General features: G+C 48.3%; 1 protein-coding gene across 1 annotated transcript in view; it reads left to right on the forward strand.

Moving 5' to 3' along the window:
• Window positions 1-2,238: 2,238 nt before the first annotated feature.
• Window positions 2,239-14,739, forward strand: part of ACVR2B (activin A receptor type 2B) — a 100,923-nt gene continuing 88,422 nt past the window's right edge. The window contains exon 1 of the mRNA XM_084280064.1: window positions 2,239-2,419. Within this exon, the coding sequence (XP_084136190.1) occupies window positions 2,368-2,419 (52 nt within the window). The 5' untranslated portion in view covers window positions 2,239-2,367. The remainder of the gene's footprint in view (window positions 2,420-14,739) is intronic.

Here is a 14,739-nt window from a genome sequence, read left to right on the forward strand (position 1 = left end):
AATTTATTTCCTTGCATTTTTTTTTACCAAGAGCCTTGTGTTTAAAGTCGCAGCCGCTACATGCCTGCCGACACAGTCCTCTCTACTTACAGTAAAGGTATGAATGAGGTATGACGGCATGAATGATATTATTAATCAGTTTATTGCGGCTCCACCTAGGAATCCCATTCACGGTTAAGACCTTGTTACGCAAGTGTTATACATATATATATATATATGGTTTCTAGCTTCAAAGAGGTTACACACTCTTGTAAAAACCTCCTGAAGTTTCCTGCGAGCTTCTTACTGTAAAACAAAACAGAAAAAAAGAAAAAAGAGTAAATAAATACAATATTTCTTCTTGGACCAAAACGCTTCTCAAAGTTGTTTTTTTTTTTTAAAAAAAATATGATTCATATCTATTCTTATCTCCCTCCAGAGGCAAAAGCAAATGGTTTTACAAATATTTTCAGCCTTAACTCCCCATTGGACAAATTAGTGAGAGCTGACCTGCAACTAATGGCCGTGCGCGGGAGCTCTGTGGATCGGTGCCGCAGCCCTTTCTCCCGGTGAGTCAATGGACCTCGCAGACCCGAAACTCTTGGGCACGACCCAACTTCAGCATCTTCCCTTCCTCATCCTTCCCCCTTCTGAATCCTTCGTCGGACACAGCATCCCTGATGCTGGATTAGTTCATTAGAATCAAAATAAATCGTGGGGAAGAGTTCGATTCCTGTAACCCTGGCAATAAGAGGAAACCTTATTAACCCTGAAACGGCCTGAAAAATTGATTCTGCTGCTGAGCCTCTTCAGCCCCGGCACCCCCTGGACACTCCCCGCACCATTGCTCCCAAAAAACCATGGGGTCGAGGTGCTTCTTTGGGTGCAGGGGGCTCTGGGGCAGGTGGGACCCGAGCAGGAAAGACACATCCTCACCAGCGGGGAAAAAGCATCCCTTTTTTATTTAATTACATTATTTTTTACATTTTATTTTGTTCCTACCCCCAGGGAAGGGGGGGGTCGCGCTGCTCTCTGCCCCGCAAAGGCGGGGGGGGGGGGGGGGCGCGGGGAGGAGTGGGGGTGACTGTAGGGAATCCCCGAGAGTCATTTCACCGTGAGCCCCTCCATCCTCCGCCCCGGCCTCTCAACCCGGGTCTCCCCGCGGGCGGTGCGCGGCGCTCCGCGGGGCGCGGCCGTGACGGGCAGCGCTTCTCCCCACTCAGCGGCCGCGGAGCCCCCGCGCCGCTCCGCCCCCCTCCAGCCTCTTTGTATCAAACATCCGGGTTTCCCCGCTGGCTCCGCTTTGGCTTCTCCCTTTTTTTAGAAGCCATTTTGGACTCGGTTCAGGTTTTTTTTTTTTTTAATAATTAAAAAAAAAAAGAGAGAGAAACAAACCTCCCCCTTCCCCCCCTCCCCGCTTTTTTTTCCCCTTTCCCTCTGCTTCATTCCCCCCCCCCTTCTCCCTCTCTCTCCCCTCCCCTCCCCTCCCGTGTACATGGCAACTCCCGACCCAGCCTCTGCTCCCGCCGCCCCCTCGCTCCGCGCCCCGCGCAGCCCGCGATGCCGCGGCGCGGCCCGCCGCCGCCAGCCCCCCGCCGCTTCTCCGCGTCGGCTCCGCGACCCTTCCGCGGGCTCTTGCCTGCCGCTCAGCAGCCGCCCTGGATGCGGGGTCGGTAACCTTGTAAAGTTTCGCTGCTGCTGCTGCCGTCGCCGCCGCCCCGTTCGCTGCCGGCGCTGGGAACCGCGTGTGCGCTGCGCGGGGGAAGGGGAACGCGCGTGTGTGTGTGCGTGGGGGGGTGTTGCGCGCTTTGCGCGGGGCTGCGCGTGCATTGCGCGGGGACGGCGTGTGGAGGGGGGTCGGGAGGTGGGGTGTGCGCGCGTGTGTGTGGTGTGTGTGTGTGTGTGCGCGCACGCGGGCGTGTGCGCTCGCTCCTGCTGCTGGGGGAGCCGGAGGGGCTGGGTTGGGAGGAGGAGGAGGAGAAGGAGGAGGAGGAGGGGGAGTCGGTGTGTGTGGTGCACGCCGCGCTCCCAGCACAAAAGCCCAGGGAAAGAAACTCTTGGAAAGCTCGGAGCAAACGCCGGGGCCGGGCAGGAGCAGGTCGAACCGTCCGGGGTTGTTCCTCTCCACTGGATACATTTTACAACTGCGAAGGAATTAAATCCGATTATTATTATTATTTTTATTTTTCTTTCTTTTTCTTTTTTTCCTCCCTCCAGGATTTTTTTCTTCTTTTTTCTTTTTAAGAGAGACAGAGAGGGCAGAGCCTCGCTTCTCCCCCCTTCTTTCGCTCTCTCGATATTTTTATTTTTATTTTTGTTTCCCTTGGGGATAGAGGGACACTCGAAGAGGAAAAAAAAAAAAACAAAAACAAAAAAAAGGAAAGGAATATGATCGCTTCGTGGCTGACTTTCGCCTTGCTTTGTGGAACTTTCTGTGCAGGTAAGTGCCTTTCGGCGTGTTTACCTCCCGCTCGGGCTTTACAGTCGCTTCTCCAAACGCAGAATTGAATGGGCCGTGCAGTTACTTGCGGCCACCCTCCAAAACAGAGCAGCCAGCGAGCCTGCAAACTGGGGAATAACCTCACCGGGGCCATAGGCTTCGGTTTATTTTCTTTTTTTTTTCCATCCCCAACCCCCCCCTTTTTTTTTTATCCCCTTCCCCCTTTTGCTTTTCACACCACCAACCCCCCCACCCCCTTCCCTCCGTTTTCTCCCGGCTCGCAGAACGAGCCTTCCCGTGCTGCTTTTTGTTCCCTTCAGGCAGCCTGTGGGAATAGATGGCAATGTAAACACGGCGCGATATCGAGGAAACTTTACAAAAATGGGCATTTACTTCTGGGGCGGGTGCTGCTGGAGCGGGTGTGTGTTTGGGGGTGTGTGTGGGGGGGGGGGGGAGCCGTGGAGGTTGCAGTGTGTGTGTGTGTTTGTGGGGAGGGGGAAGTTGGGATCAGCGGGAGGAGATCCGGAGGTCGCTCCGAAATGGTGCGGAGCCGCTCAGGTAGTGGCCATGTGTGAGCCCCGCTCCTGCCCGGCTGCGGTTGTGTAACCTGGGGGGGCTGTGAAGGGACACCCCCTCCTCCTCTTCCACCCTCACCCCGGGGTTATTTCCCCGTTCCCAGCCCCCCCGGGACGCCGCGGTCCCGTGGGGGGCTTGCCTGTTAGAGCGAAACGAGCCGTTTGGGGCTGGCTGGCGCTGCGGGGAGCTGGGAGAAAGTTGGGAAAAAAGGGGTGTGTGGGGTGAGGGGGGTATTGCCAGGGAGAGCATCCCTCGGGATGAGGCTTTTGTGACCGGGGGGAGGATGTTTATTTTGTATGTTCTCCATCCTATCTATTTAATGGAACCGGGCTAGCCCCAAACTTCAGCGCCAGCCTGCGGGGTGCGCGTTTTGCCGAGGGACGCGGGCTGGAAGTTCCCCGAAAGCCCGGGCACGGCCGGGGAGCGGCAGGGGGCACCGGGGCAGCGCTCCGCGGGGCGGGGGGTTGTGTGTGGGGTGTGTGTCCACAGGGTGCCCCATCCCACAGCCTTCGGGGCGCGGGAAAGGTCGGAGCCCCTGTCCCCCAGCACTGGTAAGCGGGCACGCTTGTAATCCCCACTTTTTTATTTTTATTTTTTTATTACTGTTTTTTTTTTCCCCCAGTTCCTTTATATTAGTGCAGCGTGTTCCCCAGGCGAACCCCCACGGGCAGTAATTTTTGCCCCCCACCCCCACCTTGTCTTGGTGACCACTGCCCCTCGACCCTCAGTTTCCCCCTCCGGCCCCAGGTGCTCAGCCAGCCGCCCCCCGCCCGGCACTGGGCAGTAACTAGTTACGTTACTTCCACTCCCTAGCCCGGTGGGGAGGGGGTTGGAGGGGGCGAGGGGAAGGGGGGGGGGGTGGGGGAGGTGTTGTTTGTGGCCGAGGGCTTCCCGGGGGCAGGGTGTGGGAGGCAGCGATGCTGCAGCCCTGCCCTTCCCCGCTCCGCGATGGGCAGCCGGGGAGTTCCCGTCGGCTTTGCCATCGCGGCTTCATTGTATTGCCGAGCGGGTGGGACTCTGTGTGTGTTGGGGGGGCGGGGGTTCCCTGCGGGTGTGCGTGTCCCCTCCTCTCCCGCCCCGGGGCAGGGGCTGCCCGGCGGGGCCGGGGCAGGGCGCGGGAGGTAGCGGGCGGTGGAGCCGGCCCCGGGGCGCTCCTGCAGCCGGGCTTCCTTTGTTCCGAGTGCCCATTAAATATGCACTGCCACCGCCTGCCTTGGGCATTACAAACAGTGGCACCGCTTCATTCTTCCTTTTTATTTTTCCCCCCTTAAGTCACACCGAAAGTGTGGGGAGGCGATGAAAAAGGGAGCGGGCAATAATAAATTAATTTGATGATGAGCAAAGCCAGCTGGGGGGGGGGTGGCGGTGGTGGGGAGGGAGGGTTGGGGCTTTTTTTTTTTTGCCGTTTTTCTTTTTTAATCTGGTGGCTGGGACACTTCTTGTACGCAGCTTTGTTTCCATGTGTTAGGAAGGGGGTTGTGCGGGCTTGTATTTACATAGCAGTGCTGAGGGAGAGCAGGTATTTGGGAAGGAGCAGGCAGTGTGTATGTGTGTGTATGTGTGTGTGCCATCAGTATTCCTGGTGCTCCGCGTTGCTATCATCACAACAGCTCTCTTGGCTGGAAAATTCTATTATGTGCATAAAGGAGATTTATGGTCAATGTATTTTCTTTCCATATATCTTGGAATCCTTTTATCTCGGGTGATTCAATAAAAGAGATGGCTTCCGTCTTGGGGTTTTGGGGTGGGTTTTTTTTGGTGTTTGTTTGTTTTTGTTTTGGCTATGGGCTTGGGGTTTTTGTTTGGTTTGGGGTTTGTTATTGTTTTGTTTGAAACTGATCCTATGGCTGTGTGCTTATAGCGGCAGGAATCTAACTTGGGGGGTGGGGGGGGGGGAAGCAATTGCTTTAAAAAAAAAAAAATTAACCCTGAAAGCTTCTTAAATGTATCATGTTATGAAAAAGATAATCTGATAGGGCATACCTATGCTGACTTTTTCTTCCCTCTGAAAATACAATAAAGAAACCCCAGGAAAATGAATAGGATTCTATTTATTTGCAAAGGTCCCCTTGAATCATTAAATCAGTGCATTAGCAATTCTGTAAACCCCTCCCTCTCTTTTAAAGCCTTTTCTGCCTTTCTTGCGATTATTTCGGAGTGTTTATCAGTATGATCTTCATTGTCCAGTTTTTCCAAAGGCTGTTCAGTCCAAAAAAAAATACCCACCTCAAATGAAAACAACCCCGAATACCCAAAGTTGCGATACGTTGTTGGGATTCATAGCGCCGGGCTTTGCTTGAAGTGTGTCTTTTGTGTGTATGTGCACGTTAGGACTGTGTGAAAGTGGTGGGCTTTTCGAAAATTGCTTGACCTCCATTGTTGATGCTTCTCATCGCTACCTTGGCTGGCTGTAACAAAGCGAGCCAGGGGCTGCTATTCTTTAAAGGAAAAAAAAATATGTATTCACAAAATAATTTTTTTTTTAAAAATCTGTTATGCTTAATTTTTGGAATACTGAGGATTCATTGAGGAAAACATTATGTTCATTTTTAGCCCTTTGTTTGCAAATTTTCTGCAGCCCAAATGTTCAGAAATCATGTTTTAATCCACGAGCTTCAGAAAATACAGAAGGTGTAAAAGGATTTGTCTTGCAGAACGCATTGCTAACACGTTTCCCCGAGCCATCGCATTACTTTTATTTTGGTGCAAGTTTAAGTAATGCCATGCAGCAATGAACTGTGCTGCAAATGGATCTGGTCTTCTATTTCACTGTCTTGTATTTATCCTCTTGTGCTTGAGAAAGGGAATAAAACTGGCTTCATTAGCCTGCTAATTAAACACAATGAAGTGCGTGGCCCAAGGTTAATGGCAACGGCCTCTAAAAACACCAAACTCTTGAACAGGTGTTTGGGATATATTTTTTTTTTAATCTGTCATCAAATCTAGATAATTATACCACTGAGATAACCATTGTCACAGTTCTGTGGAGAAGAAAATGCTATGTTAGAGATGCGAGTGCGCAGTGTATTATTTTTAGTGGCATTATTTATAAACACCTCTCCAGGTCCTGCACAGACTGTGGTTTAACTTCCCCCCCATTCTCCCCCCCCTCCAAATCCCCCCCACTCCATTGCAAAGCGGCTTCTGCACCTCCCCTTCGGTGTAGGTTTTATGTGGATTGGGCAGGGTTAAAAAATTCAGCATCCCTGGACCGGACTGAGAGGCTGAGCTGAGCCTGGGTAGTTGGAGAAGTATTTCCGTGCTGAAATTTCTGCCATTTCTTGTGTCTTTGAGCAGCCCGTCCAGGCTGTAACGCTCCTGCTCGCTTGATGAGATGGTAAGAAACAGCCAATTAAAGCAGAGGTCTCTTACTGCCCGTGTTTGAGCTGTCACCAGCCTCCTGTCCACTCTGGTCTCCGTCAGCTAAAACACGCTTGTCAGGATTTTTTGTGCTTTACGTGACGCAACAGTTGTAGACCTCCCCTGCTGCCACTGAATAGAGATGGTAGGGAAGAAAGGAACAGGCCAGCCTCACTTTCCCCCTCCTTTTTTTTTTTTTCTTTCTTTCTTTCTCTTTTTTTTTTTTTGGTTGTTTTTGTTCTCTCTCTCTCCCTCCCACCATCCTCCCCCCTTTCTCCTTCACGTGCTCCTTGCCTTCCAGGTCAACCTGAAGGGTTGTTCTGGTTTCGCCAGTCCTGGGAAAGCAGGACACCAGTTCAGATGGAAGAGGAGGAGAAGCTTTTGGAGCATTGGTGATAGGATCAACGTTAGGACCATCCTAGGAGTGTGCTGCTGTGATTTGTACTGTGCCTGCCTGCAGGGAGGGTTCCTCTGCAGGTGTAAAAGGAACCAAGAGATCTTTAATTTATTAAGGGCAAGAGGGGATAAATGGCAGAGGTGGCTTGAGGCTGGACACCTGGTGGAGGTGTACTTGCATGCTCTGTCCACGTGGTGCCTGTTCCTAGAAAGCCAGGGCACCTTGAACGTAAAATAAGTAGGCGTCAAAGTTACTCCACTTTTGGGCCCTGTAGTAGAAGGTGTTTTGACTGTCACATTTCAGGGCCTGGTTTTAGACACTTTTCTGAAATATCACAGTAATAGTAGTTGACCACATGGAGCTGCGCTCCAATAGTCAGCATTAAACAGTTTCAGTAGCACTGCGTTGTTCAAGCCCCGTAAAATCTTAACATCTTTCTACCAAACACGCCCTGGACAGTTATTTCTAGCTTAACATGATAGCTGTAGTCTAAAAGTTATGGAAGTGGCTTGGTAACCCCCCTGCTTCTGGCTGTGCATGGCCAAGGCAGTTTGTGGGATGTCTCTTCTCCAGGGAGTACCGTACCTAGGGCAGCTTGTCCTTATGGTGCTTCCCATCCCTCTCCTGGAAGTCTGCACATCCAGCCCTATCAGCCGGTGCTGAAGAGGCACTGCTATTATTTGGGAAGGATGGAAGCAAGGGAAAGAGCCTGGTTGAGTTCAGTGGTAGTCAGGACCCAATCAATGGGGTCTTACCCTAAGCTTGCGCCACCCAAGAACTACTTAGGTGCTGAAAAAGTCTTTGAGAAGGCAACTCTTGAGAAGTCAGGGTTGACCGGTACCTGCTTCAGAGTTGGCTTTCTCTTGATGTTGGACTGAAGGAGTGGTGTTGGAAAGGTGGCAGTGTTCTCCAGGTTCCTTGGGCAGTGATGTGGGCAGCGTGGTGCTGTGCCCTGGCACTACGGCTATACTCCTGCTCTGCTGCTCTCACTGTAACAAAACATTGTGGGAAGTTGGGAAATGGGAACCGCAGAGAGTAATCTCTGCTTTAAAGAGGTGTTGTCTTTCCCTTTTATCCCTCCTTGGCCTTTGATTTTAAAACTAGCAGGGGGGTGTGATTTTCTTGCCTGGCCAATAGCGCTGCCTGGATCTGAATTATGCAGTGTAGCACTTGGCATTCTGCACCCTGCTCCCACTTAAGCTCTTTTTCGCCTGTTCCTTCATGTGGAGATTTTCACATCAGTGAAATTGGATGTGTTTAAGAGAGGTGTTTGTGGCCGCAGCGTTCACCAGTGTAAGCTCTCCCCTCTCTCCAGCCTTTCCCCTCCATTAACCATTGAGGATCAACTAATGTCTGATCTCTTCATTATTACTTCATTCTGAAATAATCTTGCATCTCTTTAGTCATTTGTTCCTTTTTAAGGTATATTAAAAATATATACATCACTCTACCCCAATACCCTTAAATCTTCTTTGTAAGTTTTCTTGGAGCCACTGAAGTCAAAGGGGCAGAGAAGTAAATTAAAGATGAAACACTCCGCCTGTATTCTGCAGACCCAGCACATTTTATGCTTAGATTTGAATATAACCACTGGTCTTTTTCCACCAATTTTGTGTTCTTTTCTCTCTTGTCATCTCGCTCCTTTACTATGGTATAGCTTCAATTCAAACTAAAAGTTAAGAGCAGCAATTGTCGGTGTACGCTGTAAAATAATAATATGCTTCCCTCCAGCACACAAGTGCCTCTTATTTTGCCTGTATTTGAGTTTTGTTGCTCTGATTATGTTACTGCATGTGCCATCAGTCCATTGTGCTACTTAAGGAAAAAAAAAATGTGTTATTGATGTCTAGGAGCCCTGGAAAAAAATATGACCCTTTTTTTGTGAAGTGGTTGTGTGAAGAGAAGGTCCCTTCCCCAGAAATATTGAGCGGAGGGACCAAGCTAAGGGAAGTGTTGCTGTCTGCATGGGTTCCTTGCTGTGTCCTGAACGGCTTAGCTGAAGTCAGGCCAAATATTTTGTGACTATATTTTAAAAAAAAAAAAAGATCTGTGTGAAGAAGTGTTTCCATGTTGGGTAAAATCAGGCTTTAACCTGGTAGTGTGTTTACCTTAAGGTGTTTTTTGTCGTCTTTCGGTGACTTTGCTGGAGGTGGTTGGTGTGGTTTTACTCTTCCATAAGATGCTTCCCTTCTGGGTTGAGTTGGCTCAGCTCCTGCGTATGGATTGGTAAATTTAAATATAAAAGAAAGCAGGTGGAAGGAGCAAATTACCTGTTTCTCATGAATAATTCTGTGCGTTCCAGCTTGGTGTGCCATTTCATCGCAGGTTTGGTTTCGGACCTTAGGGGAGCTGTGCGGGCAGGAGGAGGTTGCTGGGAGGTGGGTGCAGGCAGGGCTGCCTCGTAGGCATTGAACAGGGGGTAGCCTGAATCCAAAACATTGGTTTTTTGGTTCACTGATGGCTTTGGGAAGCAAAGGAGTATTAAGGAAATGAAATGACCCTCTTAAAATGTTGGCTTAGGAGCTGTTAGTAGTGCCCCTCTCCTCCACTCTCATGAGACCCCACCTGGAGTACTGTGCCCAGTTCTGGATTCCCCAACATAAGGATATGGAACTGTTGAAATGGGTTCAGAGGAGACCATGAAGATGACTGGAGGGCTGGACCTCCTCTCCTATGAAGACAGGCAGAGAGATTTGGGCTTGTTCAGCCTGGACAAGACAAGGCTCAGAGGAGACCTTACAGTGGCCTTACAGTACTTGAAAGGGGCCTACAAAGGAAGCTGGGGAGGGACCTTTTAGAGGGACATGTAATGATAGGATGAGGGAGAATGGTTTAAATGGGAAGGGGTAGATTTAGATTGGATATTAGGAAGAAATTCTTCACTACAAGAGTGGTGAGGCCCTGGCACAGGTTGCCCAGGATGGTGGTGGCTGCCCCCTCCCTAGAGGTGTTCAAGGCCGGGTTGGATGGGGCCTTGAGTAGCCTGGTCTAGTGAGAGGTGTCCCTACCCATGGCAGGGGGTTGGAACTTTGTGATCTTTAAGGTCTCTACAATCCTGACCATTCTGTGATTAAAACTCATCCATGGATGTTTGCATCCTATTTCTATAGAGTGTGATTTATGGGATGTAGCAAAAGATATTCCCACCTCTTCTATGGTAGGAGTGACTTCTTTTTCATCTTGGGAGTCAGTGGGAGGGCAGGAGTGTTGCTCCCTATCCTCTTGGGTCTGTAGTTGATGCTCTCACCACACTGTTACTCTTTTTTTGTCCACCTGGAATTAAACTTTCTGGGAAAAATTGAATGTTACTTTTATGCAACTAGAGTTTTAGCCTCATGCTGAAAGACCCATATATGAGTTCCTTCTCTTTATTCTCTTAAAGTGCATTTACAAAAGAGATGCAGTGCTTTCTGGTCTGAGCTATGTTAATTTTTCCATCCAAGTAGATACTCGTGCAAATTAAGACAGGGATTTTGAAGTCGACTTTTCATGTCTGATACCTACCTTGTGTCATGATGGAGGAAGAAAAAGTGGCTCATGGGAGCAGAGCAAGTGTGTTGATCCTCCTCCACTAAAACTAGAATCCGAGTGTGTTGTCATTTGCTTCACAGAGAAAGAAACAAAGACTGAGATGACTGTCCTTGGCACGTTATGAATCCATCCAACATCCCAGACCTGTGCTGGACGATCCCCAAACCAAAGGTTGTCATTTTAAGAGGTCCACTGCCCTGTAGCATCTTAGGTGCTGTGACTACCTCTACGTTTTCTTATTTAAAGCTTTTCCCATTATAGAACTTATTTTCTAACTAGTAGCAGGAGTTTAAATTTCTGTGAGGTGCCTGCAGTGCTAATGTAATGCTTCTTCCTAATTTATTGCTCCAAGGTGTGAGATTATAAGCCTTTGAGTAGATAAGAGGGATAAAGTTAGCTCCATTTGTGCCTGATCTATCAAATGGTCAATCTAGGTGTCTAACCCTTCTCTTCTTCCAATGTTTCTATTTAAAATGCTACATGTAACTTGCAAAATTTGAAAATTTGGCTTTTAGGAATATTTTGCTTATACATAATTTACTTCTGTGGACAGTTTTGAGTTCCTGGGGGGTGAGGGAGGCAACCATGGATCTGAAGCGAAGAAATATTCAATCAAGATCTTTCTCCTTTTTCTGACCTTTTTAAAAGCATTTCATAAAATGAGGGTATTTTAGGTCTTTTAAGTGTTTTTCTTGCTCTTCTCATGTTTGCAGTCTCTGGCTCGCTTCTGCAGACTGCTGTGGTTTGACTGAGCTATCTACAGGCTTTGCTCTCCTGTCCATACATTTATTTTTTTTAAATATGGGAAAGGAGGATATTCAGGCTTTTCACAGTTGATGTCTGGGCCTTTCTTTACAGCAGCAAGCTGAGCTTAGCACTATTAAAGCTGTAAGGAGAACATGGTACCGCTCCTGGAGTGGCCCATGAGCTTTGTAGGTGTTCAAATGCAAGGAGACATCTGTTTTGTTGGAGACCTGTATGCTACCCCCTGGGTTTGCAGAAGTCCCTGTCCTCAGTGGAGGGGAAACCATGGTTGACTTGAGATGTGGTGGCTCAGCAGAGGTTTGTGGTTATCTTGGTGGTAGCCTTGTCCTGTCCGGTTCAATCTTGGGACAACTGAGACACAGCAGTGTGACCTGGGGGTGTGCAGCTCTTGTTTCTCTGAGTCTTTATTTTTCTTTCCCCAGTATGACAACAGAAACACAGCGGGCTTTTGTATTCCCTCTGTAGCTGCTGGGAGTAATTAATGGGTTAAGAATGCTAATTCCCTTATATATGTGCAGGCTGAGAAACTCAGTTGTCCTTGGGTTTTCGTGGGGGGAGTATCCAGTTACAGCCTGGCGGCTCTGGGGTGCATGAAGGTTTGAACTCAGGATGAATCCCTTGCTCTCAATGCACCCACAATATATCAGGCACTTTTATTTTTATAGGAAAGTCTCTGCTAAAGCACATTCCTGTGCCTGGGGCAAGGCATTTTTCCAACTACTTGTGTTTGTTGCACTGGATAATGCTCATCTGCTTGGCTCCTGCAAAGGTAGTTTGGGGTGATGGCAACAGGCATCGTTGATGACCTTCCCAAAGCAGTCCCCCCTGTGAAATTCCTGTTTAAGTAAGGTGCCTGGGATGCATGTGAATAAAGCTTAGCTGCAACCTGAAGGAGGAAAGGAGGAGGATGGTGCAGTTGGTGCTGTCTTACCGGGATGTTGGCTCAGGCGTGGTGTGTGCTGTTGTGAGCATCCAGCTCTGGTGATGGTACCAGAGCTGTAGCATCTCCAGCTGAAACACTGCGTGTGGACCCTCCAGTGGGGATGTTCTTAAGCAGTGTGCCCTGCCACAGAGCTTCCTCATCCGTGCTCCTATGGCTTCCTTTGAAGTAGTTCAAAGACACATTTAAACAAACAAACAAACAAAAAAACAAACTCAAGAAAACCTAATGGAAATAAACATGGTTGTCACTGTTGTTTTACAGCCCAGAAGTCCCTTCCTCAGGCTCCCAGAGCATCTTTTTAAAGTGAGAGTGTGAAGCAGGGGCTTGCAGAAAGGGTGCGCTTAGTTATAGCAAGAATTTACTGTGTCAATTTTACTCACTTTTTAGTGTCTTGGAAGCAACATGGTGGCACTTGATTCTTGATATCCAGGCTTCTTTGCACAGGCAACAAAGAAAAGCAAAGCCTGATGGAGCATTTCTGAGGAGCACGCTCGCTAGTGCTGGTTAGGTCTCCCCTGGGGGTGAAGCTTGGTGGCACACAGCCCACCCAGCCTGAGTTTTGAAGGTGCTGGATGCAAAAAAATAAAGGAAACAAGAAAAAAAAACCCAACACAACCATCACCCATTGAACGTACTGTCCCTGCCAGCGCATGTCCCCGCGGCTGTCGCCTGGCTGAAGCCCTGGCACTGTGCCTGTTAGCATCGGCAGGGAGTTTGGCCCAATGCATCCGTTCCTCGGGGGGGTATTTGGACATTTATATTGTACCTGAGATAACTGGGGAAGTCTTTCACAGATAATTTTTATGGCTATAGATAATTTTCCATAGATAGCTTCTGCTGTTGTCTAATGGGATGGAGTTAGTGCTGATAAAAGCAACCATGAGAAACCTGTTTTTAATTTTTTTTTATTTTATAGGAAATAGAATTTTCTTTCCCATGCAATTCTGTGTGGATTGGCTATTTATTATGTAAATAACAGCTAAAAGAAGCTCTTCCAAGGTAACTGTAAGCCTCAGAGGTAAATGAGATTGCTCCTGCCCTGTGCTAAGTGAGATGCAAGTGTATCTGGCTCTGTAACTGTGTCTGTAGGCTCCTTCTCAATGAACTGCTAATGAAAGAAGAAACCTGGAGTGAGGAACATGCGGTTCCTGCAGCCAGTGCCTGAGAATAGCCCAGTTGATGTCCCCTCGATGCTTTTTGTGCATGGAAATGATTACAAACTGGTTAACGTGTGGGGAGGAAAAAAGTCCCAACTTTGAAGTGTGGTACGGGAAGACAAAGTTGGCTAAAAATAGGTCTGGATATGAAAGTCAGGCGAAAACTTAGGGGGGGGTTGGAGGATGTGGAGCCGAGGGTCGTTTTACAGGCATTGTTGATAGAGTTTCAGGGTCCTGAGAAGGGAAGATGAATGTCTTTCTGTTATAGTAACAGCTGCTCTCTGTCCATCGGGATCTAGTGTTTGCCCATCCAACTCATAATAATTAAACAAAAGAGTTATTTCATAGCAGCCTTGGTGAGGGATTTATGTTGGAATTTTATCTTTCTCCGTTTCCACTTTTCTTTTGTCTGTTAAAGCAAAATGCAAAGTTAACCTCTCACCTGGACTAGTCTTGCCTCTTGTCAGATCCAGCTAATTACTGCTAGGAGGAAGTTAGCTGTTAGCCAGGCACATTCAGAGTTAGATTTAAACCCAAAAATCTCCGTGTTTCACTGATGCACTTGTCCTTAAAGAGATCTTCAGGGCTGTTGTGTCCTGGACTTCTGAGCATTTGGTGACTCTGGAGGGTTGCTCCCTTGTAACATGACATGTAGATTTCTTCTTTCCCCTTATTTTTTAGGGATTTCTCCCCCGCCTTGTTTTTGGCAGCTGATAGCTACTGTGAACAAACAAATGGCTTCACAGGAGTCCCAGATGCAAAGTGTAGCCATGGTTCAGAGTTAATTCTGCCAAACCCCCTGGTGTGGGTCTACCTTGGAGTAGTTGCAGAGGTCCAGAGCAAGGCAAAGCTTAGACACTCAGTACTTCCTCACATACTCAGCCACGACTTTGCATACAATTTGGTGTTACTGAACTCCTGGATAAAATAGCCCTCAGCTAAGTGGCTCAGCGTGGCATGGTGCCATGTGTTCTCATTCTCCCACCCGGGCAGGATGGACATGTTCAAGTCTTGTCCCTGTCCTGTCCATTCCCTGGGCGTGGGTTGGGAGAGGCACCATCCAGAGCCATGTCAACTCTTCCTCCTCTTTGCAAACCTCTCCTACCAGTTTTTTGCTGGGCTCTGTCCCCATAGAGGGTTTCCAGAAGGTTGCACCTAGAAATAGCTGTTTCCCAACTGTTCTTTTCATCAGGGTGGTAGAGCCTTGTGGGGTTTTTTTAATTTAAATACACTGAAGATGTCATTCCTTGAAGATCAGGGTTTGAATTTATCCAGCACTGAAGCACGAGAAGAAGCTACCTGAAGCCCAGGGCTCCCATCACGAGATCCATTGCCAGGTCTTGATGGGACACATGCCTCTGTAGCTGCCTTTTGAACCCTGTCTGCTAATTTAATACCATTTACCCATCCCCGAAGGAGAATAGGCCCAGTTGGATGGTAAAGGTTAAAACCTGAGCTGCGCTATGTTTATATTAATAATTTCCACTGGTGAAATATGGATCTGAGACTTTCCTCATTCATTTAAACCTCATAGTTAATAGGCAATAGTGGAAATGTACCATGTACATGATTATTGCAGTGACCTGATTTT

The sequence above is a fragment of the Gallinula chloropus genome (assembly GCF_964237585.1).
Source record: "Gallinula chloropus genome assembly, chromosome: 2".
Taxonomy (NCBI): domain Eukaryota; kingdom Metazoa; phylum Chordata; class Aves; order Gruiformes; family Rallidae; genus Gallinula; species Gallinula chloropus.